At 55.4% G+C, this 27,726-nt stretch overlaps 2 protein-coding genes and 1 long non-coding RNA gene across 5 annotated transcripts in view; 2 read left to right on the top strand and 1 right to left on the bottom strand.

Moving 5' to 3' along the window:
- Positions 1 to 9,102: 9,102 nt before the first annotated feature.
- On the bottom strand, positions 9,103 to 11,294 carry LOC139799051 (uncharacterized). The gene is made up of 2 exons (XR_011727067.1): positions 10,822 to 11,294; positions 9,103 to 10,298 (listed from the first exon to the last, which is right to left on the bottom strand). It is a non-coding gene; the product is annotated as an uncharacterized lncRNA (long non-coding RNA).
- Positions 11,295 to 11,433: 139 nt separating this feature from the next.
- Positions 11,434 to 15,782, top strand: KLF17 (KLF transcription factor 17). The gene is made up of 3 exons (XM_071750387.1): positions 11,434 to 12,360; positions 12,623 to 13,607; positions 14,391 to 15,782. The coding sequence occupies exons 1-3, from the start codon at positions 12,268 to 12,270 to the stop codon at positions 14,564 to 14,566; spliced, it is 1,254 nt and encodes a 417-aa protein (XP_071606488.1). The 5' UTR covers positions 11,434 to 12,267; the 3' UTR covers positions 14,567 to 15,782.
- A 5,963-nt stretch (positions 15,783 to 21,745) lies between these two features.
- DMAP1 (DNA methyltransferase 1 associated protein 1) overlaps positions 21,746 to 27,726 on the top strand; it is a 32,385-nt gene continuing 26,404 nt past the window's right edge. The window contains exons 1-4 of one of the 3 annotated variants that reach the window (XM_071750384.1): positions 21,746 to 21,860; positions 22,376 to 22,532; positions 25,217 to 25,308; positions 25,903 to 26,098. In XM_071750384.1, the coding sequence (XP_071606485.1) occupies positions 22,431 to 22,532; positions 25,217 to 25,308; positions 25,903 to 26,098 (390 nt within the window). In that variant the 5' untranslated portion in view covers positions 21,746 to 21,860; positions 22,376 to 22,430. The other 2 variants (XM_071750385.1, XM_071750386.1) reach the window with 2 other exon arrangements.

Here is a 27,726-nt window from a genome sequence, read left to right as displayed (position 1 = left end):
CACAGGGTGCTCCCAGACATGCCAGGAGCTCATCCCCATCTCCAGCAAGCCAGATCAGGTGTGGGGCAGGCAGTGGAGGGGTCCTGTGCCTTGTGCAGTCACCTCCACACAGCTCTGCAAAAGGATGCAGATATTTAGTGGGTGCTGGGTCCCCCTGGGGCAAGCTCTCCTGCCACACTGTGCCTGCCCAGGATGTGTACACACCAGCACCATATGTCAACAGTTGCTGGCACCAGTGCTGGCACCACCACTCGGTTATGGAAAAGGATGGGGAAGCAGCTGTATTTGCCCTGAGATGCAACTGGGAGCCAGAGGCCAGTGCCCCAAATGGTGCCAAGCCAGTGCAGTCGGCATCCCTGTGCCACAGTGTAGGTGTCTTCATGTCCCTTCAGGAGCACCAACCACGCTGTCCCTCCAGCCAACCTGAGACACTGCTGAGATGGACACCAGGGAGCTTGTCCGGGCAGGGCCCGGTCCCCAGCAGCTGCCTGAGGTTGGGATTATGCAGTGCCCCGGGGGAGCAGGATGAGGACAAACAGCCCAGAGTGTGAGTGCAGCCAGCACAGCCCCTCTGCTGATGGCTCTGGTCTGTGCTGCCTGCAGGTGCAGCATGATGCCACACAAGGCCATAGGGCAGTGTCCTCTTCACAACCAGGGAAGGTGCTCAGGGAAGGCCCTGTGGGATGCAGAGAAGATGAGCAAAGGGGAAAGCACTTTGCCAAAAGGAGAAGATGCTGGCTGATTTGCAAGCACACCCTGGGAGATGCAGCAACCACAGCCAGGTCACCCTGGGGTGCTGACTGTCCCACCCAACACAGCCTCCAGTGCCTGACACCCCGTTAGGCAGATGCCAAGTGGCACTCTCCCTGCCGGTATGTGACACCAGGGCCGCTGGTCCTTTCCCTAGGGACACCTCGCAGTGGGATGAGGATGGTGCCACTCCCTGGTGCAGGGAATGTGGGCCAGAGCTGCCCCAGCCAGTTTCCTTTCGGATGTTGTTAGTAACTGTGGGTGAGTCAGGGTGTTTGTGGGTGCTCCTGCCCTATGCTGTCCCCACGCAGCCCCTCCTCCCCTGCCCACCCTGTCCACAGCCACGCTCCTTCATGACCTGCATGGGGGCGAAGTTCCTGCCATGGAAAGGAAAGCCCAGCAGCGGGGTTCCAGAGTGGGGCACAGGCAAGGGCACAGCCGTGTCCCCACCTTGGCACCCAGGGAAGTCTGATGGCCTTCCATCTCTCTTTTTTGAGATTGCCCCGCTGTCGGGGTGTCCTAGGAGCAGGGTGACAGCCACCGACTGATGAAAGGTGCTGGAGGGGAGGCCTGCGGCCGGGAGGCTGCTATTAAGAGAGCCCGGCACCTTTGATATGCAGCAGCCCCGCTGATTGCATTAGCGGGTTTAGTGCCCGAGCAGGCACCCAGCCCCAGCTATCAGGAGCAGACAAGCTGCTAAAGGGCTCAGCTCCTATTTTAGATGCAAATGACCCTGCAATTGTGGACTCGGAGGGGAGAAGAATCCCAGAATCACTGTCGGGTGGAAGCAGACCTGGCTGGAGACAAAAAGGTTCCCAGGTGACTTGGGTGGCCCAGTAATGGTCCCATTGATGCCTCAGGTGCGGGGGCATCGCATTCTAAATGCCTTCCTGGAATCAGCCCCTTTGTGGAAAGTGCATATTCCTGGAAAAATCTCCCCCATCCCCAGGACCAGCCCGGGCTGCCCGAATGTCCCTCTGCCTGACACTAATGTCCCCAGGACAGGCAGCTCCTGCTTCAGAGCCTAGAGCTGGGCTCTGCTTCCAGCTTTGAAGTGCATCAGATTGGACTAATGGGGATATGCGTCCACTAAAAGAACCCAGAGGGACTGGCGGAGGCGATCCTCAACCCAGGACGGGACTGAGAGAGGTGACTAGGCAGGGATGGAACCCCTCCATTGTCCCCAGAGTCCTGGTATGCCCCAATCCCCTGTGCCCATTGTGGCCCCATTTGCTCTCGATGAGCTGGAGCATCCTCTCTGGGTCAATCCCGGATTTGAGTCACTTCAGGAGCATCTTGGCTCCCTAAATTCACCCAAGTGCTTGGATCAAGCACTGGGCCACAGTCCCTGTTGCAGCAGCTGTCAACTCCCCGGGGCAGAGAGGAAGGCTTTCCTCCTCGTCCCAGCACCATCCCAGTGCTGCTCTACTATCCTCAGGGCACCTTGTGCCACCCCACCCCACGCTTGTCCTCTAAGTTGCTGTGGGGTCTCTCTCAGGATTGGGGAGGGAGGGGCAGAGCTGTCCACTGCCCTATGGCTCCTTACTCCCACCCCTGGGCTGTAAGCCTGCAATGGCAGGGTCCACAAAGGGCTTGATGGGGGGGAGTGCCTGGGACTGTGGGCCTGGGCTCCCCCCTGTATGGTCCCTTGCCCACTGCCCTGGGAGAGACAAAAAAACAGCCACACAGGGCCCCCCACCTCCATAGAGAGCTCCACAGCCCCACAGAGCCCAACTGCAGCCTCACAGAAACTCCCCTGGTCCACCAGCAGCATCAGCCCCAGAGCAAGAGGGACATTGGGCCATGCATGAAGGATGCAGTGGTACCAAGGTGGTCTTGCTCCCCCAACCCACTGAAGATCCCTCCTCCTGGCCATGCCCATGCCATGGATCCTCCTCCAGCAGCTTCCTTGCCCTCATATGTGTCATTGGTTCAGTCAGGTCTCATCCAACTCCTGTTTCTGTGAGAAGAGAAATACCCTGGGAATAGCCCTGGGTACCTGGGAACGTCTCCCAGGTACCCTTGTTCCACAGGCCATAGGGTGCCAGGGAGGCAGGAGGTGTTGAACTGTCATGGAAGGGAGCAGAGAACCTCGGGTCCTGTACGGTCACAGTCACCATCACTTTCCAAAACAAGGAGGTGGGAGGCCAGGTGCACAGTGCATGGCCTCTGTGTCCATTCCCTGCAAAACTGCGTGGCTCTGCTTTGATGTAGGTGGAAAATTCCCTGTTTGTCCGGGGAATATGGAGGGGGAGGGAGGGGAGGGTGAGAAAGGGAGCCTGGGGACTCCAATGGTGGCTCTGCTCTGTGAGGAATTAAAGCGTGTTTTGTTGGAAAGATTTTTCCTCTCCTGACTGGGGAGGTGACATCCGAACCTTATTTTCCTTTCCACGCTGGGACATGATCCAACAGGGCTTGAGCGGTCGCAGGGGAGCCAGGGGACACTGAGGCTTCTGCGAGCCCCGAGCCCCTCGCCAGCACGTGGAAGGTAGCGGCAGAGCGGGACCGAGATGCGGCTGGGAAGATGGAGCCGAGGAAAGTGGAGGCTGCTAGAGGTTGGGTTTGGGCTCGAGGCTGTTTGCCTGTAGCCCGAACACGCGCCGAAGTCGGGCAGGGAGCCGGCTGGGCTGTGGATTTTAAAATTGCACCTCATCTGCCAAGGACCCTCCTACTCTGCCACGGGCTGGGTGGATCCCGGCCCCGCTGTGCACCTTGTGCTGCTGGCGAAGCGCTGCACGTCTGGCCGGCTCGGCTCCAGCGGGCCGGGAGGCAGGGAGGGGTGTGCTGGCTGCTCCTGCCACACGCCCGGCCGTGGCTGTGCACCAGCCCAGCTTAGGGACAAGCAGCCCGTGGCCACCCCTGGGCACTGTCTGGCTAGAGGACATCTCTCTCCAGGCTTCCTCAGGGCACCCTGATGGGCTCCAGCCTGGCAGCAGGTTGCCTGAAGCAAGTGGAGAGGAGCATCCCCATCTCCCGGCATCACCCTCCCCCATCAGCTGGGGGTCCCAGAGACCCTTCATCCCAGGGTGGTGGTCTGCTTTGGGACCATACTCACAAGACAGCAGTAGCCTTTCTGCCTGTTTCCCACACGGGACCAGCTCAGGGCAGGAGCAAGCCGGGGCTGCTGTACCAGGACCAAACAGCGAGTGTGAAGGAGAGCAGGGTGTTTGAGAAAGCCCCCTCCCCCAGGGGACTGCCTGCTATCCCAGTGCTTGTGAATGGCAGCCGGGTACCCTCAGGAGCAAAACTTTGCAATACCCATCCTTCCACAGAACCTGCTGCATGATGCCTTTTTGAATGTGGATGCAATTACGAGACAACTCCTCCTTTCCATCCTCATCCGCAGCCCCAGCAAAAGGGCAGGATTCAGATTCTGGGTCTGCAGCGATCTTTCTCCCCTCTCCTCCTTGCCTGGATTTGTCTCTGTCCATCCTTGGTCCCAGAGCACCCAGAAGTCCTGTCCATCCCTGCTGTCCCCATGGTCCCTGGTGCATGTTGGCACCGTCAGCACCACCAGGGTAGGTGAAGCAGCCAGTTCTCTTTGAGTGACTCATGCTGAAATACATGACGTTCACCATATTTCAGAGCTCTTAGCATGGATGAGAAAAACATCAGGGCGTAAGAAAGTTTCTTTGAGAGCTGCTTTTAAAACACTGGAGGGACTTCTCCTTCCACCTTCTCCTGCTCTACTTTTTTTAGGAGAAAAGCAACATTTTAAAATAAAAATAATGTTGATTGTTTACAACATGGAAAATAGTTAAGCAAAATGTTTTGTCTTGATTTAAAAAAAAAAAAAAAAAAAAAAAAAAAAAAAAAGTGGAGACCATCTGGGTCCATTCCAAACAGCTCTCAGCTGCATGCAACTAGTGTGCCTGGCCCTGCAAGCTGGACATGCTGTCTCCAACACCCTGGCCAAGCCTTTGTGTGGAGGGTCAGTGAGCCACATGGCCACTGTGCCCATTTGACACCCGCCTGCGGGGCTGTGCCTTGGCCATGCCCGGCAATGCTGCCCGTCCCAGCTCAGTGTGGTTTTGCTGCTGCGTTTGCTTGCAGGGTTATCTGCTCTGGAGCTGGTGTTGGTTTTGGCACACAGTGCCGGGACCACACCTACTATTTAAATACCACAGCCAAGGGCTTGGAGGGGAAGAAAAAAAAAAAAAAAAAAAAAAGAAAAATAAAAAAAGGAGAAAGAAAACGAATATGAAATATTTGTTGCGGTTTGGAGATACACACACATATGCACACATAACACAAACACACCAGCCCGGCTCCGGGTCGCTGGCAAGCTGAGGAAGGAAGACTCTGGCTAAGATTTTCTTCAAAACCACGCTGGTGGCAAAGTCTGCTGAAGGGAAACCCTTGGGGCCAAAATTAGCCCCTGCCACATGCCAAGCTGGAGCTTGCTCTCTCCCAGGCTGGGGAAGCGGGAGAGCCCTGTCAGTGCAGCTGGGGCCAGGGAGCTGTGCCATCCCTTCCCGGGTGGCTGCTCTCCCACTGGGCTGTGAAGCACTGGGGAAAAGGTGCCAGGGATGGAAATCCCCAGGAAGGCAGCCCTCATGGGGATGAGAGGGATTTCCCTCCAATGTATCCTGGAAAAGCAGGTCCTCTCTTAGAAATGCCCACTAGCATGCTAGCACCACCTTTTGGGGTTGGGGCAGCTGGAGACAGACATGGGCAGTGCTGACCCTCAGTGCTGGGATGGATTAAATGGGCACCTAGGAGGATGGGCTGGGGCTGAAAATGAGGAGGACAAGTGTCCCCCACTGGAGCAAGTGGCTCTGGCCACCCCCCAGCCTTTGTGCTTGGGGGCACATCTAGGATGGGCTTGGTGACACTGTGACTCTGCCAGTGGTGCTAGCACCATGGTGAGTGGGAAGTGATGACATTTAGCCCATGTCCCTGCTCAGCTCACCCCTCTGTGGCAGGTCGTGCTGCCACATTCCCTGGTGCTGGCTCTGGTGAGGTGGCTGCTGGCATGAAGCTGCAGCAGGGTGGGGAAAGGGGCACTGGGCAGCCGTGTCATGCCATGCAGTGCCATGGAGTGCCATGCAGCAAGGCCTGCTGAGGCGGCTGGAGCAGGTGGATTACCAGCACCTTCCTTTCCCCAGGCTCCTTCCCGGAGAAGTTTTCTTGATGATCTCACTGGATGCACATTTCTAAATTGTTTGTTTGATTGTTTCATCATCGGAGGTCAATTAAAGAGAAGGCGAGTTCCTGTCACCCTGCTCTGAACCCCTTCACTGCCAGAGCCCCAGAACAAAGGGAGGAATTGGGCTTGGGCTCAGCCAGCTTGGATTCCCATTTGGTTATTTCCAACAAGGGAGCAAATCTATTTTGGACCCAGTATTCCCACGGGATGAGCTCACCAGAGCAGCGCATGAGCAGGGTTAGGGAAAAAAAAAATAATAATACAGCCTTTTGTAATATGTTGCAAACCTATTTACTACCAGTGAGGCTGGGTAATTAAACGACACTTCCTGGAGCAGAGTGAAGCAGCTCTGTGTAACATCAATACAGAGGGGTTTGCTCCCTACGTAGGAAGGCCACTGCTCCTGCCAGATGCCACTGTGTGTCTCGCACGTGGGAGGATGCACTTTCACGGGTGGTGTGAATGCAACTACACCACAGCCTCTACCTGTAGCTGGCTGAGAGCTGGGGCCATGTCCTGTGCTGGAGTGGGTGGCCTCAGTGCAGTGTGTGTCCTGGGGACATGGGACAGCAGTGGAGTGGCTTTTCCATTCAGTGCTCTGCAGTCTGTGATTTACACTGGTGTGGTGGCTGCAGGCAGGTATCTGCACAGGAGGAATAACAACATCAGGTGTCCTGGAAAACAGTTTCCATACAGAGCAGGGTGTCTCCTCAGCTCCCTGCTATTCTTGCTGTCCCTTTTGCTGTCCTCTGGCTGCCTCACACCAGGGCTGTGTCCTGGTGGGTGCCAGTTACTCATAGAATCACAGAATCATCTGGGTTGGAAAGGACCTCTGAGATCATCAAGTCCAACCCTTAATCCACTACTGCTCTGGTTACCAAATCATGGCACTCAGTGCCACATCAGTCTCTTTTTAAAAACATCTAGGGACGGAGAATCCACCACCTCCCTGGGCAGCCCATTCCAATGCCTGATCACCCCCTCTGTAAAGAATTTCTTCCTAATATCCAACCTAAACCTCCCCTGGCAGAGCTTAAGTCCCTGCCCTCTTGTCCTACTGGTAGCAGCCTGGGAGAAGAGATTGACCCCCCCTGGCTCCAACCTCCTTTCAGGGAGTTGTAGGGAGTGATGAGGTCTCCCCTGAGCCTCCTCTTCTCCAGACTGAACACCCTCAGCTCCCTCAGCCCTTCCTCACAGGACTTGTGCTCCAGTCCCTTCACAGGCTCCTTGCTCCACTCTGGACCTGCTCCAGCACCTCAATCTCCTTCCTGAACTAAGGGGCCCAGAACTGGACAGAGGACTCAAGGTGTGTCCTCGCCAGTGCTGAGTACAGGGGAAGAATCCCTTCCCTGGACCTGTTGGCCACACTGTTCCTGATATAGGCCAGGATGCCTTCTTGGCCACCTGAGCACACTGCTGGCTCATGTTCAACTTCCTGTCAATCCAAACTCCCAGGTCCCTTTCTGCCTGGCACAGCCCATTTGCTCAGGCCCATGCCATGGGTCCCATAGGAAAGTTGTTCCTCTGCTGGAGCAGCAGTACCCAGCTTACCAGGGCCACATAGGTGCCTTGCCTTCAGGGCCAGCCAGACTTTCTCTGGGCTGGGAAATGTCATGGACCAGCATGAAGCAGGGCTGACCAGTGCTGGGCTTTACACCTGCATTTTCCCTGCCTCTATGCACGGGCAAGGGAGTTTTTCATTCCTGCTGAGAATTCAGGTTCATTGGAGGCTGAATACCTTGGATTATGGCTGGAGAGGAGGGATGGAGGCTGCTTGGAGAAGAGTGGCAGAGATTGTCATCTAGATTATTTGAAACTGTTGTAGCTGAATTGCTCATACATGATGTACATCTATGATTCCTCAACACAGAAGAGAATGGCTCACACATTCCCTGGGCTGTGAAGCCATACCAGAATACTCACTGCAAAATCCCCCATACAATCTGCTGGCACTGCATGTTGGGGCGTTTTTCTCTAAAGATTAATCCAGAAACGTTGGGAAAAGTCTTTTGCACTCCTCTCAGATTCCCCTGTTCCTCCCAAGGAGCTGGAAAATGACAATCCCTCCTTTTACCCCTGGAGATACTGAGGTGGCACAGATCTTCTCCAGCACTGTCGTATGTGGCAACCAAAGTGAACGTCTCCCACAGCCATGATCCAGACCTTTTCTGCTGTGGCCAGGGCCAGCACATCTCTCTGGGACAGGGGACAGGATGCGACCCTGGGCTGGCACGTGAGTGCACGCGCTCACACGTGAGTGCACACATTCACACGTGAGGCTGCTGCTGTGAGAGCTGGCCCGACACCTCCAGCGCATCGCACGGTGTGCGCTATGAGCCAGGACATCTCTCAGCACTGTGCCAGGTGCAGTGTTCCCTCTGAATGGAGGGATACCCAGTCCATCATGGTGCTGGACCCTGTGGCCCTGTGCTGTGCCCGGTGCTTTCAGCTTTCCTGTACCAGTGAAAGTTAAGCAGTGGAGGAAAAACGTTGCTGTATGTTATAGAGGAAGAGAGGTAAAAAGGGCAGGAAATTTGCACCATGTCCATTTCCCCTTGGCCCCTGGCCGCTGCTCATTCCGGATTCGGGATTTGCGTAGGCAGAGTTAAAAATAACAGGGGTATATAAAGAAGGACAGAGAGGGCTGTGCTAGCCCCACAGCCTCCAGGGCACAGAGAAGCAGCAGGCAGAGATCAAAGCAGGATGCGATCCAGGAGTCACAGTGGGGCTGAGAGTGCAAGCGGGGTTCGGGGGTGCTGGGGTGCTGCCATGCTGGGGGGTCAGGGTGCCCAGCTCTGGCAGCTCAGCAGCCCCCCTGGGCAGGCAGCTGGGTAGCACCTATGGGACATGAGGCCACAAACATTCCCGTGGACAAAAGTTGCCACCCCTGACCCCTGTCCCTCTGCAACGTTTACTCCATGGTGATGTTCACCAGGAGAGCTGTGCAGGGAGTCTGGATGTGGTCCCCAGACAGAGCACCCCATCCAGGGGTGCTGCTTGCCTCCCTGAGCCTCCAACAGCCCAAGTCCTTGGACACACATCCCCGTGTTCCCCAGACCGAGGGAAGGCAGGGCGGACACAGTGGCTCACTCGGCCGGTGCAAACGAATCTGCCCTCTGTGCCCTGATAACATTGTGTTTGTTGCAGAGCGGGAAGAGCCTGCCAGCACACGATAAGAGCAGATGACTTTACTCTGGACCTGCTCCGGATTGAATTATGCTTTAATTTCATTTTCAGTTCCTCTTTTCTTTTCAGGACAAGGGAGCTTGGGGGTGTGTTGGCAAGTCTGAGGGCTCCTGGACCCTTCTCCAGATAGGCCAGCCCCATGCAGAGGAGAGGACAGAGTAAAACTCTGACAGATCTGCTTTCTACTTGCAAGGATGTAACCCCACAATGTCATATCACCCTGGAGTGTCCTGCTGCATGGGTCCCCAGGACACCTCTTCGTGGTGTCCCCCGCAGAGCTTTTGGGCTTGGGTTTTGCCTCCCAGCAAAGCAGAAGCTCTCCAGGCTATGATGTTGTGGCCTGTGTTGAGGGGGTTCTAGGGTTCCTGTCAGAGAGGGGGCAGTGGAGATGCCCAGAAGGCCAGTTCTCTGGTCCACTCCAGACCCCCAGGTTCCAGATGACAGGGCCTGACAGGGGAGGGGCATAGTTCCCCCTGCTTTGTGTGGTAGGGGACACACCTGGACCTACCTGGACACTGATGCCATCTCTGGCAGTGCTATGGGGAGTGTGCCGTGGCACCATGGCAGTGTTGGCAGGGCTGCTGATGCGCTCAGCTTCATGGAGCCGCTTCTGTCGTCACACCACGCTGGGCATGGTGCGCTTGCTTGTCCGCTGCCAGATGTGCCAAGAGCAGGGATAACCATTAACCCTTTCTTCTTTGGCCATCGCTTGAGCGGGTGGCCCTTCCCACCCTCTGTTTGCTCTCCTGTCGGAATGCTGTTTGATCTCCTGGGATGCCAGTGACTTTACAGCCCGCTGTAGTGGCGCAGGAGATAATCCACGTTTCCTAAATGGGCTTCTGTCAACAGGGAGCTGTGAGTGCACCGACTGCTCCCACTCACCTCCTTCTTGGCGTGGAGGAGGCTCCAGGGACTGAAAGGCCAGCAGGTCTCTGAAGGGAGCCCCGTGTGCCCACCCCATGTCTCACAGCAGGCAAATCCCTCCCATGCTGCCTTCCCTAGATCCCAGTGTGGTCAGTGCCTGTGTTGGTGCAGTCCCTGGCATGGTGCCACTCCCCTCTGCTGGCCCTCCCACCTATAGTATCGGTAATAAGAGTTTCCTGGGAAATATCCCACATTTGCAAGAAGTATTTGCTATCAAAATGAATCTGATCTTGCTAATGATGCCTCTCAAAATAAGCCAGTACCGCATGGCTGAAGATCCCAAAACTGCCTGGAAAAAGGGAAAACTAAATGGCATTAGTGTTTTTCTCCTCTGGCATATGCTCTTACTTATCTGTAAGAGTCTTGGGGAGGAAAAACATTGCTATTAATTATTATTTGGCCAAGAAATAAATAATGGGATTAACCAATGACTTAAATAAGCTACTCTGAGGGCCAGGCTAAAAGGGATTTTAAGTGATGCCCACATACTTCTTTGCCACTTCAGAAGCTTCTTTTTCCAAGGACAGATTTTGTAGCCTGTGTGTTTTGACCTAGTGGGTGGCATTAATAAACCTGCTCCCTCGCTGGCAGCTGAGCACACAGGACTCAGGCAGCAACTCAGTGTGCTCTGAAAACCAGGGCAGGGATTCTTGGTAAAAGGGGGAAGATCTGAATCGCTGTTGTTCCACTGGATTACTGAAATAATTTATTGCAATGCTCCACCCTTATAATTAAAGCACAGTGATGAAAGCAACTGGTAGAGTAGCTTCAGATCCAGAAGCAGCGTGTGCGTGTGTGTGCGCGCACCTCACCTTTGGTGTTTATATTTGTTTTTTTTTAAATTGACTCCTCGCTTCAGAATAGTGCAGGCAGCAGCCCCAGTTCTTAGAAAGGTATCTGGAGATGGAAAGCCCCAGAAAGCAAGGAGACAGGCTCCTGGAGATAAGGGCCGTAGCTTCTTGACAAGCGCCAACAGTAGCAGGGCCATTCCTAGTACTGTCTGGCTGGGGGCCAGGTGAGGTTCTGGCTAGGAGCTGGACAGGGTGGAAGTGAGCTCCTAGGAAGGCCTGCCTAGTGCCCTAGGTCTTTGTGCCACATCCTGACTCGCCAGCAAAGAGCAAGGTACTTGAGTCTCTCCTGTGAGGTGAGACATCCCAGTCCCTTCATGTACCCTGCTGTGGGAAGCCCTTGGGTCGGTGGCACTGTCACAGAGGCTTTGTAGGGTGAGCAGGGTTATCCAGATGGCTTGTGCCCCCTATGGCAGAGTGGTCGGAGTCTCGGCCACAGTGCTGGTCCCCAGGCAGGGCAGACAAACATTCCACTGGGGCTGTGGGGCGAGGTGAGGTGATGCAGGCAGGGTGCCAGCCCCCCGGCAGGGTCTGCAGGGCAGTTATCTCGGCTCGCACACGCACCCTGAGCGCTGCCAGATGTGAGCTGGTGCGCATTGGGCTGCTGATTGCCTCACCAACAGCACTGCTGTGGGGGGGAACCATGGCCTCACAGGCTCTGTTACATGAAGCGAGTGGTGTGGGGGGGCACCTGGGCTCAGCCACCTCACCTGGCACAATTACACACAATGGGCGACACCACCTTTGCTCACTTGACATGTTCACTGTCCCTGATGGCAAGAGCTATGCCCAGTGTGGCCTCAGCTCTAGCCGCCCACCATGCCCACCACGCCTCCGTGGCACGTACCCACTAGCGTCAACGCAGGCTGGCGTGCGACACGGACACTACCCCTGCCCCACTCGGGGCAGAGTACCGCGAGACACCCATCTCTGCCATCTCCAGCCCCCCCTCCGTGCTCGCACCGTGGGACGAGGCGTCAGGGCACCGCCGCCCCACTCACGTCGCGGGGACGGGCAGAAGGAACCCCCAAGGCTTTGTTATTCACACCGACACCCCTGTCCCTTCTCCTGCCATGGGACAGAGCGGGGGGAACCCCCTCCCCGACCACGGTGCCCCGGCCCGGCGAATGTTGAAGCGAAGTTCTGTCGGGCCAGGCGCGGTCGCCGACCTCCGCCTGCCGGGGCAGCCCCACGGGAGGGGGCGTGCCCCGGGCGATGGGGAAGCCAATGGGCGGCGGCAGCGGTGAATATCAATGAGGGCCGGGCCAATGGGGGCGCAGCCATGCTGTTAACAGCTTAGAGGCGCGGGGCGGTCCAGAGCAGCGCTGCCGCCGCCGCGGGGAGCGGAGCGGTGCCGGGCTCCGCGCACCGCGCTCCCCCCTGACCCCGGTCCCCCCTGCCCGGCCCGCCATGGCGGCGGCCGTGGACGAGAGTACCCTGCCCTCCATCTCTACTTTCGCCAACCTGTTGCCGCTGGAGGAGCGGCCCGCCGACATGCTCCACGTAAGCGCCGGGCACCGGGGAGGGGGCGGCGAGGGGGGTACAGGGCAGAGCGTCCTGGGCTGGAGCTCAGCCTGCTGGTGGGGGCGGCCCCCCTCCCGCCGTCGGAGGGCGCCCCGGCGGCGGCGCAGCTGGAGCGGTGCCGACCCGTCGGACGGGTTGGGGGGAGCCGCCGCCCCGAGCGGGAGGTGCGGAGCGCGGTGCCCGAGTGGCGGGCGCCGCCGCCGCTGTCTTCCCTCCGGTCCTGACGCCCCTTTCCCCGCAGAGGATGCTGCAGCAGGACGGCGCCGCGGCCGTGAAGCGGGAGGAGGATGATTTAGGCAAGTTCGTGGACTTGGACTTCATCCTGGCGCACACCAGCAGCGGCGGGCAGGGGCCTCCCGGCCCCAACTACCCCCTGCCCGAGACCCCGGAGAGCTGTGGCACCACCTACGACAGCGACGGCTCCTACCCCACACCGGGCAAGTTCCCGGCCCCCTACCCCGAGGGCCAGGGCCACAGCTACGTGGCTGAGCTGCTCACACCGGACCTGCCCGGCCACTGCGACCTGCAACGGAGGGAGTACACGGAGCTCCGGGTGCCCGGCGGACCCCCTCACCACCACCCCCATCATCACCCGCCCCTGCACCCGGCCCTGGCCCGCCCGCTGCCCCTGGACCCCTCGCAGCCTTTCGGGCCCCGCATCAAGAAGGAGCAGCCGGAGGAGCGCGCCTGCATGCTGGGGCTGCCAGCCGCCGAGTACCTGGGGCCGAGCGGCGGAGAGCAAAAGCCACGCGTGGCACCGGGTCCCGGGCCAGGACCGGTGCCGGTGCCGCCCCTGCCTTACCCGGGCTTCGCCCATGGCCGCCTGGGGCCCCCGGAGGAGCCGCTTCCCGGCGCAGACCCCCACCTTCTGGCTGACCTGCCACCCCACTACGCCGTGGCCCCGCACCGCTACGCGCCCCACTTCGCCCCCCAGCCGCCGCCGCCGCCTCAATTTCATGGACACTTCAGTGTTTTCAGGGAGCCCCTGAAGGGGCCGGGCCCGGGCCCGGGCCCGGCGGGGCTGCCCGGGCTGCTGGTCACGCCGCCCAACTCCCCGGTGCTGGAGTACTTCCCGGCCGGGGCTCCCCCCGAGGACTGCAAGCCCAAGCGCGGCCGTCGCTCCTGGGCGCGTAAGCGGACGGCCACGCACAACTGTGAATACCCGGGCTGCGGCAAGACCTACACCAAGAGCTCCCACCTCAAGGCGCACATGCGGACCCACACGGGTAAGGGGGTGGGTTGGGTGCGGGGGCGGGAATGTGCAAGGAGTCGGGGGGACCAGGGCGCATTGTGAGACCCGCGCCCCCGCCCCGGTGTGGTTCCCGGGGGTGCGGCCAGGAACTGGGGGATGTGGCATTGAAGACGCACGGAGAGGACCTCCTCCTGGCCCCCGCGGTCGGTCTGGGGGCTCACGGAGGATCCCCGTAGTGAGGCCGGGTGGGGGTACTCAGCGAGTCCTGCATGGTGATGCAAGTAGTGACGCCCCGGGGAGTGCTCAGCAGGATCCCCGTGGTGGGATAGGTCGGGGGCAAACGGGAGCCGAGGCAAACAATTACACCACCCCTATGACACCCGGCCTCGGGACCCAGGGGTGCCTGAAGGGGCAGGGCCTTGGGGATACATGGAGGAGCCCTCCCAGCTGGCCTGGCTGCAAACGAAGGGCAGGGCCAGTCTGGGGGCACATAGCGAGAGCCTCTGGCACAGCTGGGACGGGGCCCGTTGTGTAGCCTCACAGCGGGGGTGGGCAGTTTGAGGTGGAGAGTGGGCACATGGACGGGTGCTGCAATAGTGCAGGGGTGCCCAGAGGACGAGCCCCATGGAGAGCAAGTGGGACAGCCAAGCACGTGGGTTAGGGCAGGGAGATGGGGGACAAAAGAAGAGGTCGGTCAGGTAGAGGTGCACAGGGGGAGTACACAGCAGGGCTCTACTCTGAATGGTGGTGGGCAGGGGACCACAGGAGTGAGACCATGGAGACCTCCAAGCCCACTGACACCCCCTCTCCTCCGCAGGTGAGAAGCCCTACCACTGCACCTGGGAAGGCTGTGGCTGGAAATTTGCCCGCTCCGACGAGCTGACCCGCCATTACCGCAAGCACACAGGGCACCGGCCCTTCCAGTGCCACCTCTGCGAGCGGGCTTTCTCCCGCTCCGACCACCTCGCCCTCCACATGAAGCGGCACATGTGAGCGGCGGGCTGTGGCCGGACTCGGTGTCCCCAGAGCCAGCTCACGGTGTAAATAGCGTCGGGCCGGGGATGGCACTGAGGAGCAGCCCGGCCACCCAGCCCTCTCCGCTTGTAGTTGATAACTAGTTTTCTCCTCCTGCCCCTGCTGTGAGAGCTGGGCCCAGCCAAGGGGTGGGGAAGGGCTGCTTTGGGGTGTAGATGGGGAGCAAAGCTGCAAGAAGTGTCTCCAACCCCTGTCCAGGCTCCACTGCTCACCTCCCCGTGCCTGGGGGACTTCCCCCAGACAGGCACTCTTCTGAGGGGCAGGGTAGGTGAGGACAACTGGTGCAGCAGGGATCTGTCCCCAGAGTTCCTGGCTTGTATTTGGCATCAGCTTAACCTTCCTCACCCTCCAATTTTGGCATCCTCCTGGCTTCAGGGACTGTGGAGACTGATTCTGGCCAGGTTTTGGCTGGAGACCTGCACCCACTGGGTGTGGGTCACAGCACTGGGAAGTGGGTTGCAGGTCTTCTCGGTTGTGGTGATCAGAACAAACTTCCTGACCCAAAAGCCCAGGAGGGATGGAACAAAGGTGGGACCTGACCATGGCTGGTGGCTATAAAGGTTTGCAGGGGCTGGCAGCACAGTGTCACCTTGCACAGGGCTCAGGGATGCTCCTGTTTCCAGCTTTGGACCCTGCTGGGCAATCCTGTCCAGGCCATTCCCACAATTTTCAGTTCAGGAGCCTAAAATGGCTCTCCTGGCTCTTGTCTGCTTTCATTTGTCTTGTTCTTCCCCTCAGGATGACACCAGGTACTGCTGCAGCTGCCTTCCCCTTGCTGCTTTTTTAAATTTAGTGTGTAAAGGACAGTGAGTCCAGCTATGAATGCCCAGGTTTCTGCTATACTTGAATCTTTCATAGAGGGGTAAAAAAAAGAGAAAACTCAATGGAAAATGAGTCTTTATGTGCAGCTTCTGCAAAGCAAGTTGTAAATTAAACAAAGCAGTAATATATAATGTTTCTGGTTTTTTAATATATTTTTTCTTCCAGCTGGGAACACAGATGAGTCTCGGCTTTGGGAAGTGCACTGTTCCCGTCTGTGTATATTGTTAATTAACATTTCTCTGCTTGGGCACGTTAGGTCTCTCGCACTCTGAAATGTTACTTTTCTTTATATGCAAACTGTTGAAATATTGTGATCTGCTGTATAATAAATAAACAAGATGTAAACATGAAAGAGCCAGGGGAGTTTACTTTAAAGCTTGCTTCTAAGAGGAGAGGGTGAGGCTGGGCTGCTTGTCAGTAAATATTTACATCGATGTTCATTTCTGCTTAAGTTAGCTGTGGAGGATCAATGGGGAACGCCCAAGCTTCGGCATCTGAGCAGCATCTCCTGTGCAACAGCTCTTGAGTCACCCCACTTCCCCGTGCCTCAGTTTCCCTAATCTGCAGATGGGGCAATTGCGGCACCGGGATGGCGTGACTGGTCCTGGGGTGAGTCACCGCCGAGAAGAACAGCACCCGAAACTACCAGGAGCCTCGCTGGTCCTGTCTTTTCTTCCTGAGCCATCCCGTCCCGCTGTCCCCTGCAGAGGGACCTCTGTGGCACCGTCCTTGTGGTCACAACTGTGAGGTCGGTGGCAGCCCCGTGTGCCGTCCGCGCTGTCCTCCCGGGAGTAGCTTGGCGGGGTTCAGGTGCTGAGGTTTCCCTGCGTTAATAGGTGGTGACTCAGCACAAGCGTGCTGGCAGGTCCCGAGCTCAGCAAGCAGGTCTGGCTCCATCCCTCCCACGGCTGATTACCCGTGATGCACGCATCCCTCTGAAGGCCGGGGCTTGTCCGGACCTGATACTGCGCTGGCAGCGCGGGGAGCACGCCGTGAGATGCCCTGGCCCAGGGTGGTGGTGGTGGTTTCCTTCTCCCGTGCTCACCGCCGCAACCCCAGGCTGCCGGCCAGGGCTGGGGGATGCCCTGGGGCTCCTCGTCCTGCAAGCGGATCTGGGATGTAACTGTGCTGGGAGCAGGGCATGGGCAGGGCTGATCCCGTCCCCATTTCCTGCTTGCCAGCTGTGGAGAATCAAGCTGTAAAAATAAAGGAGAATGGCAGAGCAGGACTGATGCCTCCCTGAGGGTTGCCTAGTGTTTTGGGGTCAGGTTAAGTGTCCCTGGGCCAGCACCCAGCCTTGGGGGCTGCCCTGAGCAGGTACAAAACTGTAGGTGTCTTCAAGGCAGGGTAGCAACAGCTTGGGATGTCAAATCTTGCCTGTGGGACCATGGGACTGCATCCACAGGTGTCACAGATCCACGAGGCTCAATCACTTGTCCTTTCCACAGCTGCCTCCACCCTCTGCTTGCCCCAGTTTCTGAGAGGTTCCTGGGTGGGGGTGACCAATGCTGGGACACAAATGACTTGGGATGGGGTATCAGGGGTGCCTTGCTCCTAGGACCCCTGATACCCAAAGGGAACAGTGTAATGCTGGTAGCGTGGCCAGAGCAAAACTTCTGCCTTTTCCCCAGAGACTCGTTCAAAACGTCACATGGAGGGAGAGGGAAAGGTGTGGGCTGTTTGAATTAGCGATGAGTCAGGCTGGCAAAGCCAGATGGGGAGAGAGTGCGTGCCTGCGTGTTTGTGTGCATATAAGTAATCTTTGGCTTTGTGTTTTTATTATGATTATTATTTTTATTTCCAGGGGAACGATGAATTTCTCCAACCATCCCGTCCCACTGGAAAGGCTGGCTCTGCTGTCCTCTCCTCCCTAAGCATCCTGGGAGCCGGAGTGACGGTCCGTGGCTGTTTTGAGGTTCAGCTCTGAGATCAGAGCACAAACCAGTTCTTCCTCGCCTTTCATCATCGTTGTGCTGGGGCGGGAGCAAGGCCTGGCTCTGCTGCCGATGCCTTACATGGAGGCGAGAGCAGGGGAAGGTGCTTTCTCTCTTTCTCTGGACAGAACATCTTCAAGTTTGCTCCCCTGGAGCCTGGGCAAGGTGCTCCTTTGGGAACTCGATGGGGCACAGCTGCAGGGACTGACACGGCCGGGAAACTCGCCTGGGCGAGGAGTGGCTGTAGTGGAAATGGCAATTACAGGTAATTTGTTGTTAATAAAAAACACCCTCTTCCAATTGCCTGGGCAAAGATGTACTCTCCGTTGGAGAGCCCAGTCCTGTCCACAGAAAAACCTGCCCTGCAAAGTGATGAAGGCAGCAAGAAAACACCCTCGGCAGCACTGAGGAAGGCAGAGCTGGGGCATGATCCCTGCCTCAGGTGATCACTGTCAGCTGGAAAGTGCTTTGCCCTGGCTTGGCAGGGGAACATGGGGACCCAAGACACACCAGTGAGCCAGGTGGGACCCTGCTTTTCAGGAGACATGGAACTAGCAGTGTGTCCTGTGCTGAAGGGAAGAGGGGGACACTCCAGAGAGGCCAGGCTGGTGCCCAAAGAGCTGATTTACTCATGTACAACTTCTGGGTCTGTGGATGGCCCAGCCTGGAGCAAGTGCCTGTGTCCTGGATCACACTCTGGGCTACTGCAGGGGTGGTGCAGAGGGAAAGCTGGCTGGCAAGGCAAAGCAGAGCCCATTCTGGGTCACCACTCCCCTCACCAGCCTGGCCTACCTCTCCCCCTCAGTCGCCTCCTGGCAAAAAGGGCCCTGGTAGCTGTGGTGGTGGGCGATGCTGAGGTCTCTGAGGCCCCCCTGCAAATCTTAAGGTGCAGCCCCATGTCTTTGGGGTGCAGCAGGGAGGCAAGCAGAGAAGGGAAGGAGCAAAGCATGGTGAAACACCTTCCCAGCAGAGATGCGAGTCATGGCAGTGTGGCCTGGCACCCTGCAGACACCTGCCACCAGGAGCAGGGCCACAGGGGTTTAATGGCTGGAGAGGGGGACAAAGAGCAGCTTGGGTGGATTTCTGTCCTATGGGGACAACCCAGCTCATGGGGATTCTCCATGATGCAGCCCACACATCCCACACTGCTGACCCAGGGGTGTGGGGCCATGGGGAGAGGGGAGTTTCAGGTCTGGGACAACTCCTTGCCCAAGGGCTCGATTCTGGGGTTGCTGTTGTCCAGGGGAACAGCACAGAGCTGGTGATGGGACATGGGCACATGGGCACTGGAGGTAGGACACAGCCTGGGTGCTCCAGGGAAGGGGGGGATGATTTGGGGGTTCTTGAAGGGGCTGACACAGACCTTTCCTTGCCATAATGGAAGAGATGAGATCCCTAGGGCAAAGGTGTCCCTGCTGAAGCTTGCTCCCAGGGCTGGTGTCCCTGCTCCTGGCGGGCCAGTGGGAAGTGTGCTATCCCTGCCATGGGGGGAAGGTCCAGCAGCATGCCCTGGTGTCCCCGACACTTGGGGTGGGCCAGGCACTGTGATAACGGGGCCGTGACTGTGGCTGTCACCGCACCCTTAGGAAACATTTGGCTTCAGGCACCTGAACCCATGGGGAAGCGATAATTCCCCAGCTCACTTGCCCTGCCTGGACCCACACCTGGTGCTATCGTGTCTTAGTCACACACTGAGAGTTTTTCCACTGCTGGGCCCCAGATAACCTCATGATGCCCCACAGGCCACAGTGTTTGCACTTGTCCTCCTCCGCTGGTGCCAGGCTGGGAGACACGCACACCTCGGGCCCTGGCATGGAGGTTTGCACACCTCTGGCCAAGGGCCCTCTTCCTCCATGCCTGGCACCTGGAGCATGGGCAAAGGGAATGAGGAGCATCCTTCCCCCAGGCCCCTGGGATGGGTGGACAGCTGGCTGGGAGAGTGCCACTGTTGCCTTCCTGACAGGGCTAGATGTACAACCCTTCTGCAGCTGCTGTATGTCAGTGAGGTCTCCCAGGTTTGCCATCCTGTGCCTGCAGGGTGGCAGGATGTGGATTGCAGTGAGTGATGCTGCTGGCTTTTGCTGTTCCGGAGTGCAGGAGCACTGGGCTTCCTGCCATTGCTGGCTTTCCCTGACCCACTGTATCCTGTGGACTCTGGCAAGGCAGGTAGGTGGTGGTCCAGGTAGGTGACAGACCTGGGCACTTGTCCCTCTGCAGAATTCTCAAGGATGGACCAAGTGTGTTCAGGCTGACCAAGGTGTTCAGCTGTGCCCTTTTGCTCTTCTGCAGGCTGCGCAAACTCTGGGATGCAGCAGCAGCTGCTGCCCAGAAGCATCTCCGGGTTCCTTTGAAGGCAGTGCTAATTGCTGCACTGCTGATGAGGTTAGCAGAAGCACCTAGCTAATGTGCTTGCAGGTCCATACAGTGCCCGGTGGGACACAGCCCTTTAGTGACACCCACGCTCACAGAGGTGTGGGGGAGGCAGACTGTGATTAACAGAGTCCAGCTGCCCACATGCTCCACCTTTCATGAGGTTAAAAAGCTGCTGCTCCATGGAAAGGAGCTCAAAATGTCCCATGGGTTTGTTTTGCTGAAGAGGATTAAGTTTATCGCACTGTGCTTGGGCTGAGTCCTGCTGGAAGATGGGCTTGAGGAAGTAAGGCCTAAAATTGGAGAGATAATCAAAGCTCAAGGACACTGAATGGCCACCTGCCTCTGGGTTTTATTTTGGGTTTGGCTTTATTTCCTACAAGCACTCTTTAACATGAGCAGGCTGTGAATGATGTGTTAAGGAGGGGCAAATCCAACTGTTCTCATTCTCTGGTCCTACAAGTTTTCCCTGGAGCAGCAGTGCCAGGCAGGCAGGGCAGGGGTGAAACTGCTAGGATGGAGGACAGCAGCACTGGGAAGCTCAGCCTCCTTCTGCAGACCTCTCTTGGGGGAGTGTGGCACATCCTGGCATTCATAGCAAAAGAGCATGGAAAGGTGCTAGAAATCATGAGAAATGGGCACATCCAAGCTGACAGGGAAGGATTGGCATGATATGGCAGAACTGAAGGCAAATGGGCAAGCCAGGAGATACCTCAGGATCAGCTCTGCCCACGTGGGAAGAAAGGTTGACGCAAAAAGCCAACCCTGGCAGCGTGGGATGGGCAGAAAAGATGTTAAATGAATCTGTCACCTGGGGACAACGGATAATATTTGGAGGGTGTCACCAGTTCCTGTTGGGATATGCTGGCTGGGCCCTGGTGGGGAGGTGATGTGTCAGTCCCTGTGGGAAGGAATCGGCTGTGGGATGGGAATGGTGGCAACCCCAGCATGGCCTGGCCAGCACTGAGAGGCTGCATGCTGGAGACACCCTGACCCAGTGGGTTTCAGCTCCTTTTGGGGATCTGCACAGGAGATGGCATGGAACACCCGCTCTCCTGGGCTGAGGTGGCTGGAAGAGCCCCATGGACCTGCATGCCCTATGCTTTGGACAAACCAGTGTCAGGAAGCCTTGCTTCTGCCTCTCTGCAGCAGGAAGGTGATTTCTGAAGGTCCCTCGTGGTCCTGCGCTGCTGTTCCTATTTCCCCCTCTTTCCTCCCACAGGGAAGAGAAAACGGGACAGTCCTATTAATGAATCTTTCACTCCCGGCTGACAGTGGCCTCAGGTAGGCACTGCACATCTGGAACGCTTCGGGAGGGCTATCCTGCCAAGTGTGAAGGTGAGGAGCGTGTGCTTGGTAAAACGAAGCCAGGATGGGCAGCCCAAATGTGCCATGTGGTGCAATGCCTGGCCGGTGGCCACCTGGCAGACACCACTGTCGGGGCCAACACACGCTGGCAGGAGAGCAGAAGGGTGCCAGAGCCGCCAGAAAGCACCTGGGGACCCGTCGAGGATACGGGGAATGTCCCGATAAGCTCTGATGGGAATTGGGGACAATCCCTGAGAGAACAGCGCTGTCCCGTCCCTGTTCTGGTGTCCCGTCCCCGGTCTGGTGCCCCTCTCCAAGCGAGGCAGAGCCCAGCGACCCATCCCCAAGGGGAATGGGCACCCCTAGCCTGGCTCCTCGGGCAACTGGAGGGGTGGGAGTAGCCTGGAAGCCTTGCAGCCCCGGGCTCCCCCACACGGAGCGACCGCAGCCTCCGGCCGGGCTTGGAGTCACCCGTGGGGCCGGGGCCGAGCACGGCTGTGCTGCCACCTTCTGGCGCGGCAGCGAGTCCCGGCTGCAGCGGGCTCCCCGGTCGGAAGAGAGAAGGAGGTACGTCGATCCCGGGCGGGTGCAGGGGCAGGTGCTGCTGCCGGGACGCGGGGTACCCAGCATCGGCGGTACCGGACCCGGGACTGCTGCGACGTGCCGGGAGCGGGACGCGAACCCGCGAACCCCCGTCCTGCGGTGCGCACCCCAAAGCGTTCCGGGCACTTCCGTGCGCCTCTCGGCGGGAGCGGAAGTGGCGCTGGCCGGGCCGCTGTGGCAATCGCACCGTCCCGCTGGCCCTGGAGCCGGCGCGGGTGGGTGAGCGCGGGACCGGCGGGGTTCGGGATTGCGGGTCCCGGCGGCGGGGCCTGGGCCCACCCGTCCTCCTTTGGGGTTTCCGGGACCCTGACGCGGGGCTCCAGGTCGCGGGCTCGGCCTACGCGGCCCCCGGGACCGGCCGGGTACAAGGCCCCGTTGCTGGGCCTGGGATGGGGGGGGGATGGGGAAGCGGCTGAGGGGGTGAGAGTGTGTGTGTGGATAGACGTGTGTGTGCGTGTACAGAGATGCGTGTGTGCGTGTGGATACACGTATGCGTGCATATATACGCATGTATGTATGTAGATACGTGTGTGTATATAAATATGTGTGTATGTAGATACCCATGTGCGCGTGGATATGCGTGTGCACGCGTGCAGATACACGCGTGTGCGTGTGTGTATACAGATACGCGTGTGTACATACATATACACACGTGTCTGTTTGTGTGTGTCTGAAGTAGCCCCCGCGGGAGGTGCACATTAACCCCTGGTTTCCCTCCTGCCCTCCCCAGAGCTGGAGGGGACAAATAGGACGGCAGCAGAGAAGGCCGAGGGGCAGGCAGAGAGATGGCGACGGGTGCAGACGTGCGGGACATCCTGGAGCTGGGTGGTGTGGAGTCGGAGAACACGGGCACCATCAACAAAAAGGATATCATCAACTCAGATAAGGTGAACTGCCATGATCTGAAGGACTGCTGAGGGTCTTGTTATATAGGCACAGAATGACATTGCTTGTGATCTGTCTGGGGTGAATAGTGGGAAAAAAAAAAAAGATGGAATAAAGTATAATAGTAAGCCCACTTATTTTGGGGCTTCCTAGGGCTATCTGGAAATGTCTGGGTGGCTGCACTCTTGGGTTCCTGGTGTTCTTGGTTAACTGCACTGTGGCATTTGGGACTGTGTATTTCAGATGGAGCTGTGTAAGTGGTGTCCTGGTGAGCTGGGCCTGGCACCAGGACATTATAATCCATCTTCAAAATTCCTATTTTGTGGAGTAAATGTAAAGTGTGCTTATCATCTGCCCTGCAGGCAGATGGAAACGTTATAACACGGTCCTAGTGGCTCTAGTTTAGAAGAAAAAATGTTGCCTGGCTTGATCGAATAGTAAATGTCTGCAAACCATGGGAGCAGTCCCTGTGCAGGGAAGGTGTGTGGCTGTGGTTTGGGAGAGCTGGGATGTGTTGCCTGTGTGAATGTGGTTAAGCCAGTAAGCTCTGCTAAGGGCATGTGCTGTGATGTCTTATGGTACATTGTTGCCTTCTGTATTTTAAATTTGTGCAAAGTTTTGGCTGTCCCATGCTTTGTCTGGGGTAGAGAAGGTCAATTCACGAGTAGTTATGAGATGTGGAGGAGCATGGAAATGAGCTGAGGGAGATGAAATCCCCAGGAGCTATCTGGTACAGGGATGGGCTGATTGCAAATAAGCAACTGAAACAAAACCAAACATACACAACCACCCTGTCCCTGAAGGTACTTCTAGTTGTATTTCTCATGACTGCCTTGCTGGGGCTGGGGTGCAGAGTGAAATTGGTGTAATGGAAAACTGATGAATTTCTGTAATTTAAAGGCTGCAATGTTGAAATCCCCAGTTAGAAATCAGGTGTGCTGGTGAACAGTGTGTCAGGTGAGCAGCTTGTTGGCTGGATTCAGCCTGTGGTGTACTACTGAATGTTTGGAGTTCTGGTTCTTTGATGTAGATGTGTTACTCTGCTAGCTAGCAGAGAGCTGAAGGAGTGCTGGGGGCTTTCTGTCTCTCTTTTGAAGCAGAGAATAAGATGGTTTTCTTCTCATATTTGCTGTAATGGAAATGGAGAGTAGGGAGGTACAACTGTGAGAGGTTTTGGGAGGAGTGCAGGAGGCCTCTCATGGCTGTGAGTGAAGCATTCTGAATTTCTACAAACTACAGAAACTAAACCAAACTAAAGCTATATGCCATTATTCCCTGGAGAGAGCAAAAATTTTAAGAACAGTGCAGCACTTGCTTAGGAAATAGATTTGTTCTCACTTAGAAAAGAAGCAGATTGATGTCTTTAAATCAAAAGAGAACTGTGAAGTACTTTCCAGTCCATTAGTGACTGAGAATGATAAAACAAAAATTACTAGACATAAAAACATTTAAATCAGTAGGACCAAGTAATTTGTTCTCAACTCCATAGAGCTGGCTGAGGTGATCTCTGGCCTGCTGATATTAACCTTTAATAAATCTGGGAACTCTGGGAGAGTTCCAGGAGCCTGGGTGGTGACACATGGGTAACTTCCTCAGTTGGCCTTAGATTGCTCCTGGGCAAAGTGGTGAATATGGTAAGAGAAAGGTGTTTGATTAAGAGTGAAAAGGTGCTGATATAATGAATGTCTGTCATGAAGTTTTATGGAAAGTAGAAGTAGTCCAAGATCATGGATTATTATTTTTTAATGGGATTTTGAGTTTGCTTGATAAAGATGCCTGCATGAATTTTGTACAATTTATGATACTGTGTTAGTTTTGCTAATGCAGAATATTCTGGTTTAAGAGTTGGTAGCAATGTGGTAAACAAGTACTTAATAGTAGTGACATGGGTGGTAGCTGTAAAGATGGTACAGTCAGACCAAATGCTCTGGACCACTCAGTAAACTTGGCCCATTTATATAAAGTGTACCTTGCTAAGGAGGCTTATATCCTCACCTCCTCACCTGAATCCAAAGCCATTGTACACTTACAAATCCATTGTACACTTATGTGTGTGATAGAGGGTGGAGTGTGCCTTAAAAACCATCAGTTCTGACAAGGTTTTAGGGGCCAGATTGAGTTGTCCACACTGAATTCCTAGCACAAGTAAATTATGTAAAAAACTCAATTCTTCTTATAAAATGTGAGAGCAGAAGTGGGATGGGGATTTGCTTTTGGAGGTGGTTTTGACATGGGACTACTGCAAGGGCTTGATCACAACAGGCTAAAACTGAAGTTGGTGCAGAACAAAGTGACAAAAACTGAGAGAGTGGGAGGATATTTGTTGTTACCTTCTCTAAAAGGTGGAGAATCACTTAGCTAAGTGCACGTGAGAACAGTGCTTACCTAGTGGAAAAAATCTTAGTGCCCCAGCCTCTGAAAACTAGAGCCAGATGTTCAACTTGGAATTTCAGTGTGTATTATCAGCAGCAACAAGTTTTGGAGCACTGGTGAATGCTGTTGCAGGAAGTGGGCACGTTTTGTCTGTCAGCATCTTCCACAAGGAGCAGGCACTTTCCTGGAGAAATTCAAGGTGTCTAAAACCAGATAAAAGTGAAAACCATCACAAGGCACCAGGTTATGTAGTTTGATGTCCCTTATGGATTTGCTATTTCTGAATCTAAAATGTGATTTTTTTCTGTTTCAGAAAAAATCCAAGAAATCTTCAGAGACGTTGACGTTTAAGAGGCCGGAAGGAATGCACCGAGAAGTTTATGCACTCCTCTACTCTGACAAAAAGTAAGAGCTTATCATCAGCTGTGCAAGTTGTTGGGGCTTTTTGTGTCAGGGTAGCATCCCCTTGGAACCATGGGCAGCCCTGCTACCAGGATTGATTCCCCTTTATGCTTGGCCTGTGCCTGTGCATTTCTCTCTTAGATGGCTTTGGACGGTGTCTCTCTCTTCTCATCTGAATTTGAGGGGTTTACTCTGTGTAGGAGGTGAATTAGATACAGACAAGGCAGAGTCCTTACCCTTCTGTATCTAGTTCTCTGTTTTTTCACAGCTGGGAATAGCACTTGCTTTTATTTCTGCAAAAAGAGTTCTGCTGCAGCCTGTGTCTAGCTTGTTATGGACTGTGCCCTTGCCTCAGAGGTCTGTTGCATAATTTTCTTTCCAGATGGTTTTGTTCAGGCCCATCCATGCTGTGTATTCCACCCTTCAGTGCAGGAAGCATTGCAGTCTGGGAAGTGCAGAGCCTGGGATGAAGCTTAAACTCTGTTTTTCCCACCCTAAACGCTGTCATGGCAGATCCTGCTCTGAGTCAAAAATCGTTTTGGGTTTGTCCTGGGCTGCTTCATGCTTCCTGTCAGCCAGTGCTTTTTTCCACCACAGGGATGCACCTCCTCTGCTGCCAAGTGATACAACTCAGGGTTATCGAACAGTCAAAGCAAAACTGGGGTCCAAGAAAGTCCGGCCCTGGAAGTGGATGCCTTTCACCAACCCCGCGAGAAAAGATGGAGCAATGTTCTACCACTGGAGGAGAGCAGCAGAGGAAGGGAAGGACTACCCTTTTGCCAGGTTCAATAAAGTAAGTGGGAGCACTTTCAAACAGAAGCGTTCGAATAGCAGCTGGAAGATACCCTTCAGTTGGCTTCTTCAATGTCCAGATAGGAAGTTGGTTCTTAGAGTTAGATTTGGCAATTGCATTTTAAATTGCATCATGACCTGCAACCCTGTGACCACAGACTTCAGATATCTCCAAATCATTCAAGCTGTGATCAGCATGTAATCAGAACTTGCTAGAGCTTCCATGTTTCAGGTGTGCAGTCATTCATTTGGTAAGGAGGCACTCTGGCACCTAATTCAGCTCCTAACCAACATCTTCCTCCTGATTACAGGCTCTGGGTAGTAAAAGGTACTCTATTCTGTGAGACATTTAAGTTGTAAGTCTTGTTATTTTGCTTGGGATGAAAAAAAAATCGCTTGATCCTCATGACCGAAAAGCTGGCTTGCAGCCTTTTGGCCAGATTCCAGCACAGATGCTGAATAACGTTGCGTTCCCTGTGAAATTGCTCCTGTGGTATCAGTGTGGTGCAGTATGCTGTTCTTCATGTCTTATATTAAATTGTCACAATGTGTTGTTGTAATCTCCTGCTGTCTTTTGTCCCAGATGTATCTGCTTTGAGTGGTTGAGGCTTTCATGTGTATGCACAAAGAAAACTACATCAAGATTTATATTTCAAAGTCAGGACCTCCAAAGGAGGAGCAGAGTTAGGGTGCCTTCATAATGTAATTTAACCCTCTTTGTGGTGCAAATCTGAAGGGGGAAAAAAAAGTGTGTGCTAACATGATTCCACAAAAGCTCTGCTTGTGTGTAACTGTATACAACACTTCAAGTTTGTAACCCACAGAGCATCAGCTCTAACAAAGCATGGCTTCCTGCAGAGTTAAGTGGTTGGTTGACCTTCTGTGTTAGAAGGCTTGAGCTCTGACTGATGCTTTTCCTCTTGCTGGGACATTGGTAAGAGTCTCCTGTGGTATTTCTTCTCTGATGTCTGAGGTGGAAGTCAGAAGCATGAGTCACTTACTCAAGGCACCTACCTCACTATCTGAGTGAAACTTTGGGAGTTCAATTGTCTATAAGACTCCTGTTACAGTTTTTGGCTGAGTTCAGCTGAGTTTATCAGAGGGAGCCACACATGGCTGCTGTAATTATATGATTCTCATTTCCTTAACATTATCACACACTGGGAACTGACAGACAGAAGAGCTTTCATCAAGGCTGCAACCTTCAGATTAGTGGCACAGACCTCTGCTATCTGCACATGCAATATTAGGAGCAAATAGTTACTCCTTGTGGATCTGTGGTGTGAGGATAGAAGGCACTGAAGAATTTTGCAGATACTTGCCACATCAGAGGAATTTTATTTACTTTTCCAGGCTCTCATGGGTTCTTTCTCACATACTTGATACCTCTGCCTGAATCTCCTGCTCCCCTTGGCATGAGCCATTTTCCTGTATAGTCTGTCCTGTTGGTCACTCAAGTTCTTTAACCCAGCTCCTGTATCACTGCTCAGTTGCTTTGCCTGTTCTCTGTGCTTCCAGTTTCCAAATCAAGTTTGTCCTCTTCATTGTGGGATCCAACATGTAAACTTAAGGTTCCATAGTTTATCTGGAGCCTTGATACCAGGGCACTTCACTGGTATCAAGCGTTCT

Source organism: Heliangelus exortis, chromosome 8, assembly GCF_036169615.1.
Source record: "Heliangelus exortis chromosome 8, bHelExo1.hap1, whole genome shotgun sequence".
NCBI classification, from domain to species: domain Eukaryota; kingdom Metazoa; phylum Chordata; class Aves; order Apodiformes; family Trochilidae; genus Heliangelus; species Heliangelus exortis.
This window is presented reverse-complemented; position numbering and strand designations above follow the sequence as displayed.